Source organism: Aethina tumida, chromosome 1 (genome assembly GCF_024364675.1).
Source record: "Aethina tumida isolate Nest 87 chromosome 1, icAetTumi1.1, whole genome shotgun sequence".
Classification (NCBI taxonomy): domain Eukaryota; kingdom Metazoa; phylum Arthropoda; class Insecta; order Coleoptera; family Nitidulidae; genus Aethina; species Aethina tumida.
Window position 1 is genome coordinate 58,930,284 of NC_065435.1, and position 7,707 is coordinate 58,937,990.

General features: G+C 33.1%; 2 protein-coding genes across 2 annotated transcripts; one reads left to right on the forward strand and one right to left on the reverse strand.

Annotated features, from left to right (window-relative positions):
- Positions 1-42: 42 nt before the first annotated feature.
- Positions 43-3,439, forward strand: LOC109608503 (eukaryotic initiation factor 4A-III). Its single transcript, XM_020024941.2, has 5 exons — positions 43-180; positions 255-480; positions 1,739-2,074; positions 2,132-2,354; positions 2,418-3,439. The coding sequence occupies exons 2-5, from the start codon at positions 345-347 to the stop codon at positions 2,923-2,925; spliced, it is 1,203 nt and encodes a 400-aa protein (XP_019880500.1). The 5' UTR covers positions 43-180; positions 255-344; the 3' UTR covers positions 2,926-3,439.
- Positions 3,440-4,023: 584 nt separating this feature from the next.
- Positions 4,024-6,974, reverse strand: LOC109608502 (splicing factor 3B subunit 2). Its single transcript, XM_020024940.2, has 10 exons — positions 6,814-6,974; positions 6,330-6,758; positions 6,088-6,275; positions 5,830-6,031; positions 5,363-5,772; positions 5,142-5,292; positions 4,722-5,082; positions 4,418-4,666; positions 4,215-4,366; positions 4,024-4,157 (listed from the first exon to the last, which is right to left on the reverse strand). Exons 1-10 carry the CDS (start codon positions 6,829-6,831, stop codon positions 4,092-4,094), a joined length of 2,226 nt encoding a protein of 741 aa, XP_019880499.1. The 5' UTR covers positions 6,832-6,974; the 3' UTR covers positions 4,024-4,091.
- Positions 6,975-7,707: the final 733 nt, after the last annotated feature.

Here is a 7,707-nt window from a genome sequence, read left to right on the forward strand (position 1 = left end):
TTTCGTGCCTTTTTGTGTAACATACTGTTTTGTACGACATAAAATAATTATTAAAAGTAAGCGTGTATTTAAGATTGTACTTCAATCACACAGTATCGTAACACAGAGGGCGCAGCGAATGTATGGTTGGTAACGCGACAGGCTGCCGTCTGTCTTTTTCAAGGTTTTCAATACGACTGTGTAAGTGAATGTTTGTTATAGTGTTTTCTTCCCAAAAGTACCGTGTTTGATTTTCATTCGTATTAACTTTTTAGCAGGAAAGCTGTCCAGACAATTGCCGAAGCATCACGCATAGAATACTATACGTTTGCATTGCCCGAACGGATTTTTGATTTTGTAAAGAAATGGCGAAGGGAAAGAGTGCGGCTTTCGAGGATTTATCGAATGTGGAATTCGAAACCAGCGAAGATGTGGAGGTTATCGATAAATTTAAGCATATGCACTTAAGGGAAGAGCTCGTCAGAGGAATATTCGCATATGGTAAGATTCGAAAGTCATAACTGTAAATAAAATTAGGTCGGTCAAAACATAACCTAATTTCATGTTTTTTGTGTCACATTTTAATAATGTCGCTTGAAAATTTTGCAAAGGGCCCCGTCTATGTATATATCAAATTTAGGAACGTGTCACATGTTATTTTGAACATATACAAGTAATTTCAATTTTAAAATGTTCATATGATCTTGCAATATTTGTCCAGGATGTCTTCATTAAATTATTAATTTTAAGCCAGTACATATAAAAATAAAATTTTAATATAAATTTTTCTTCACTCAATAATAAATGCACTCTAGAAGAAAATAAATTTCAAGTTATAATACAGAATTTGAATTAAGCACATGGTTAGTTAAGAATTATCACTGAACATTATAAGAAAGCTAAAACAATTAATTTTCAGTGGCCAGATAATAGCACGCATTATTATTTATTGTTTATTAATAGATGCAATTTAAATATTTTATTTAAAATAATTAGATTATATTATTTTTTATATTATTCATTTTGTACCTGTCAAAATGATTTCTACATCAATTAAGTCTTAAATAAATGAGAAATAGCAAATGGTGCATTTTACCAGTAATTTACTGCCATGATTTAATGTGGTTGATCACAGAAATAGCACACATTTAATAAATGTAGATTAAATAATTTATACATAACTTAAAATAAATTCTGCAATTAATACCCGCAATTCATTTAAATTTCTTGATTTTTGATATTTTAATTAAGACTTCAAGACGCATCCGACGGATTATTTCATGCATAAAAATCCATATAATCTGTAAATTACCGTTAGTTACTGTTTTTGTAGAATATTTAGGTCCAAATTATTATTTGGTAGACGTCAAACGTATTATTTTATTAAATTCTTCACCAAAATTCTATAGGATAATTATTACATTTTTGTGAGAACTTTGTTCTTGTTTAAATATCCTTTTTCGACCCCAATTTGTTTACTGAAATACATCCAAGTGTCATTCAGTCAATAATATATATTCTCTTCAGAATAAATTCTTTCTTTTAAGAGTTTTGTTACATAGTGTCATAAAACAAAAATATTTGAATGTAATTCATGAATTTTTTTTAATTTTAAATTTTGTTGTATTTTTCTGACCACCACAATATAAAAACTTGTTGCCCAGTAATCTGTTGTATTTTACACAATGTATCTATAGTTTCTCAAGATTTTACTGCTTAAAAGTTAATCAATCTTAAAATTTAATCTCAAATGTTTCAGGCTTCGAAAGGCCCTCTGCAATCCAGCAAAGGGCAATCAAACCAATCATGAAGGGCAGAGATGTAATAGCACAGGCACAGTCTGGTACTGGTAAAACAGCCACCTTCTCCATTGCAATTTTGCAACAGCTCGACTTGACAATGCGTGAAACTCAGGTTTTGTGCTTGTCGCCGACCAGAGAACTTGCCGTTCAGATCCAGAAAGTTATCCTCGCTCTCGGTGACTTCATGAATGTGCAGTGCCACGCCTGTATTGGCGGGACAAATTTGGGTGAGGACATCAGGAAACTGGATTATGGTCAGCATGTTGTGAGTGGAACTCCTGGAAGAGTCTACGGTTAGTTAATAACAATAATTTTAGTTGGCTGTGATATATACTGATTTTAATTTTCAGATATGATTCGCAGACGAGCACTTAGGACGAGGTCCGTTAAAATGCTCGTACTAGATGAAGCCGATGAAATGTTGAACAAAGGTTTCAAGGAGCAAATATACGATGTGTACAGATTTTTGCCACCATCTACGCAGGTGGTGCTCATTTCCGCTACGCTTCCTCACGAAATTTTGGAAATTACGTCTAAATTCATGACGGATCCCATTAGGATTTTGGTAAAACGGTAAGATTATCATTTACTAAAATCCAAAACAATATTTAATCTTATGTTTACTTACGATTACAGTGATGAGTTAACTTTGGAAGGAATCAAACAGTTCTTCGTCGCGGTGGAGCGTGAGGAATGGAAGTTTGATACGTTGTGCGATCTGTACGACACATTGACTATCACTCAGGCGGTGATTTTCTGTAACACAAAGAGGAAGGTTGACTGGCTTACCGAGAAAATGCGCGAAAGCAATTTTACCGTTAGTTCCATGCATGGTGATATGCCACAAAAAGAAAGAGATAACATTATGAAGGAGTTTAGATCTGGACAAAGCAGAGTACTTATTACCACAGATGTATGGGCTAGAGGCATTGATGTGCAGCAAGTCAGTTTGGTCATCAATTATGATTTGCCCAACAACCGTGAGTTGTACATTCACAGGATCGGTAGATCTGGTCGTTTTGGTCGCAAAGGTGTTGCCATCAACTTCGTAAAGTCTGATGATATTAGGATTTTAAGAGATATTGAGCAGTACTATTCAACACAGATAGATGAAATGCCAATGAATGTGGCTGACTTAATTTAAGAATTTGATGTTGATTTTTTCTATCAGAGTTTAATTTATTTATCACTTTTTTATATTTTTACTTTGAAAATATACACTAAAGCTACAACTCCCTAATTATCTTTAGACAATTGAATTGTCCCTGTCTTCTTTTATACTGATAGTTAAGACTGTAGCATCACTGGGTGTTATTACGATGAAATTTGAATGAATATATTAAAATAAGCCATTTTAATCAAATTTAATTTATTCTGAAAAAATGACTAAAATGGTTTAATCTTGATATATGTATATCTATTTCTGGTACTATATAGTAGTATATGATATATCTCAAGAAAGTTGTGTATTTTATAACATTGAAATTATATTTGAATGTAGTTAATTAAAACAGTTTAAAATATGTATTTATCTACAAATACATATTTAATTTTGCAGATGGATTCTTATATTGTTTACTATAAGATTTGTAAATACATTTTTTGTACAAGATATGTTTGAAATAAACAAATCTTTAAATAAAATTATATGAATATGATATGAAGTATTTTTTTTACCAAAAACTTTAAATATCACACTCTATTATATAATTATACGAATTCATTCAATCATTATTATCCTCCTATTTGAAAACGTCTAATGCTTAATTTTTTTTTCAATAATGTCTTCTAATAGATAGATTAAAATTCTATTGTATTATTTTAATGACGAAATAATGCTTTATTACATAACAATAATTTTAATTAAATGAACGAACGCAATCATTTATACAGGATATATCTCGGTTTTTTTTATTATTTTTAAAAGGAATATTCAAATAAAAGAATAGAGAATTTTTTATAAAACCATGGGTTGACTATTTTTATATTACAAATAATTGTTAAATTTTTAATTTAGAAAAACTCCGATATTTATTTAATTTTGACATAATTATTGTACTAAGTTTTAAGTAAGGGTGTTTTGATCAAGTTAAACTAATACAATGTTGAATTATCATCACTCTAGTTTTGAATTATTGTGAGAAGTGTGTAAATCAACTGTTTATCATGTAAAAATCCTCCCTTTTTTATAAAATACTTCACTTTTATGTTGGTAAGTTTAAAAATAAGTAAAACAACAATGAGAACTCACGAAACATTTATTATCAAATTAATATTTTCTTACGTTAACCACTTATGAAATAATTACATCTAAAATTTAAATTCTTTATATTTCTTCTGTTGTTTGGTATCTTGTTGTGCCCTCTTACGTTTGCTCTGAAATAAGGATTAATTGATTTATGTACAGTTTTTAACAAATTTTCTAATATTTACCTTTTGCTTAGCAACATGTTCAGCTAACATATCACTAAGATCTTCTTTTTGAAGTTGTGACTGATTTTCTCTCATCTGTTGCTCATACCTCACTGCCATGGCATCACTATCCATGTCCAGCTCGGATGGATCCAATGCCAGTTCAACCATACCTAAGGACAAATCTGTATAATTTATCCCATAAAATTATATAATTAACTGACCTTCTCTGTCATGAGCTCGTCTAGATACTGATGGTGGAGGATTTGCTACTGTCGTCATATCGTACACGTGGCTGCTACCCATCATCGACTGCCCTATGCGTTCGTTTCGTCGTTCGGGAATAATATGATAAAGTACAGGTGTTTCCCCGCCCTCCATTTCATTTTCGATCTTACGCTTCCGCAGTTCTATTGCTTCTGGTGTTTCCATACCTGCTGGTATACTAGTCAAACCAGAAGGTGTCACGAGTCCTGTAAGATCAAGGCCTTTAGTTCATGCTAACCAATACAAAATTAGGATTCATACCTTCAGCCGGCGTCACCAATCCAGATTCGTCTGGCATACCAGCGATACCTTCCTCACCGCCTGCTTCCTCTTCCTCCTCCTCTTCGCTTTCCTCTTCGGATTCCGATTCGAGTTCGCCCCATAGCGACCTATCCACGTTAGGATCTTCTCCAATGTCATCAATGTTGGCCACATTTGTCCCAAATACATCGCCATACAACGGTTTGCCGTTTTCGTCCACGGGCGGTTTACCCCAACCGCCGGCGTGATAACCGAACGAGCAACCTTCGGGTATGGGGGCGTTTAGGCCCGGTACTTTCAGGTTTGGATAACTGGGTGGTGGCCCATAACGTTGCATAGCAATCAGCCATGGTGGAGGCACCTGAAACACCACATAAAGCATTCTATTCCTCTTTAAGAAGCGTTTAAGATATTAAATACCTTGTGGGCATTGGCTCCAACAGGCATACCCAATGCTGTTCTTAGCTCTTCAGAGAGGTCTCCAGGCTTCTTCTCCTTCAGTCGCGTTTCGAATTCCTTACCTTCATAATACAGATCCCCATGAATTGTCATTTTAGGCTTTGTCTGCCATCTAAAAGTTTCAAGTAGATTTTACAGTGTCTTAAACTTATAGTTGAATAAATTAAGTCTATAATACTTACTTAAAGAATGCATCATGTAGTTTTTGGTAATCAATATCAATTTTCCCAAGTTTTGGCCTTGCTCTTTCTCTCATTTTAGCTTTTAAAGTTTTGGATTCATCCTTATCTTGCAGAGAAGCTCTCATTTCCATGATTCCAGTCTTTTTAATAAAATCTGGAAGATTAAATGGAGGTTTTTCAATACCACGCTTTCCTTGAAGATATTTTCTTTTAAAACACCAATGTCTTGGAACTTGGACAGTATTTCTATGAGCCTTCAATTGTACCAACAATTTTGGATCTCTAGCAGTAACATCATGCATCTCTACCACATCTGGCCTATTGACCAGTTGTTTTAATTCTGCTACACTGAGTCTAGTAAGTTTCTTTAATTTTCTTTTAGACATTTTTGATTTATCATCAATTTTTTTCTACAAAATAAGTTAAGTATTAGAACATATTTTAAAAAGTATTTTCTTATAACTAACCTCATCACCTTCCTCATTCTCTTCTTGGAACTCATCACCAAGAGCACTGTTAATTACTTTAGTAGAAAGAGCTGTTGGAGTGGCTAGCATTGGTGGAGGCAAATCAGATTTCTGATCAGATATTTTAAACGATTCAAATATTGAATAAAATTGTCTGTACTGTGGAGCCAATTCATGCAATGATATTGATTCTTGTACATATCTAAAATAAAACTGTTTGTTTAAAAATCGTCATTAAGTAACAACTTTATGACTTACTCAATTTCAACATCTGGTTCAGATGGTTGAGTTTCAACATTTTCTTTCAATTTTTCTTCTGACTTCTCTTCATTGATCTGCTTCTTCTTGTTCTTCTTTCTCTTCTTCTTCTTCTTATTTTTACTAATTTTAATTGCATCTTTTTCTTTTTCCTTTCCCTTATTGTTTTCAACATCAGGTACCAACTCCTAAAACCACTTCCACTGAATAACTAGCACCCAAAGAAATTACAATTAACTTACATTGTCATCTTTTTCCCACAGTGGTTCCCTTTCTTTATTATTATCGCTAACCACTTCACTATCACCATCAGGAACTTCTTCAGTACCCAGCTCCAGTGCTCTCTGATTTTTTAAAGCTAAAACATCCTCAAGAACTTGTGGCAAGACAACCTCAGAATTTCCCTCGACCAACTGCTCTGGAGGATCCACCTTCAGCGACAGCAATGAAGGTAGCTGCTTCTCATTAACGGGCGGTGGCTGCATAACAACCTGATTTCCTCCGAAATCATCATTGGCCCACCCTTGAGTACCTGGTGGTCCAAATCCTGGTGGTGCCATCATACCCTCTGTTGGAGGTGGTCCTTGGAGCAATGCAGGATCTATAGGTGGTGGTCCAGACATGTTTGGATTCTGTATTGTTTCTGGATCAACCAGGATCGGCGGTGGAATCTATAAATTAATAGCGGTAAAACATAACCTTAAAAAATAGTGTTAAAACGCTTACGCTCGTTTTGTCCTCCATTTTCAATATTAATTGGTTTGTATCGCTTAAACAATGCAAGGCACTTCCCACATAATTCTTCGTATACAATTAAATAGATATTAAGTGTGCTAAAATAGAAAATAAGCAAAAACACCGTCAAAATACACAACAATACATAAAACGAAGTTAGCCGAGAGTGGAAAGGGAGCGCAGACTACCAACTTGAAAGTTGGTAGTTTGTAGGCGGGAGAGTCTCTCAGAGAATCGTTTTGAATTATAAAATATACCGGGTGCTTCAGAATATGTAGACAATCTTTCAGCTTGCAGTGAAAGTATCTGAAGTCATGAAAAGTTCCTATTTTTGTTTCTAAAAATTTTAAGAAGAATATTTAAATTAAAATTGCGCAATAAAAATGTTTAGTTAAAATATAAAAAAAAAACATGAAAAGTTCGAAAATATTGTCGCCATTATCTTTCATTGTATTTGGAGGCAATTTTCCTAAAAACTATATCGTTATACTTATGACTTAAAAACTATCAAATGCGTAAAATACCAAAATCGCAGTTTGTCCAAGAAACCAACTACAATAATTCATTTATTAAAAAATACATATTTCAATTTTTTTTATTTATGTTCATAACATTAAATTTGTTGATATTTAATATTAATTACTGTGCAATTTCAATTTTCATTTTCTTTTTCTCATATTTCCTGAACCTTTGGTCGAATACATTTCTACGCCACAGAATATTTTTCAAAACTATTAAGCTATATAGCTATATACTTTGTACAATTAAAAGAAAAGGTACTCTTGATTACATTTGATTATCATACCCGCTATTTAATGTTTTATGTTTGAAGAAAGATATTTTCGTGCAATACAAAATCAAATAGAAATGGTTATTTTTGATTAA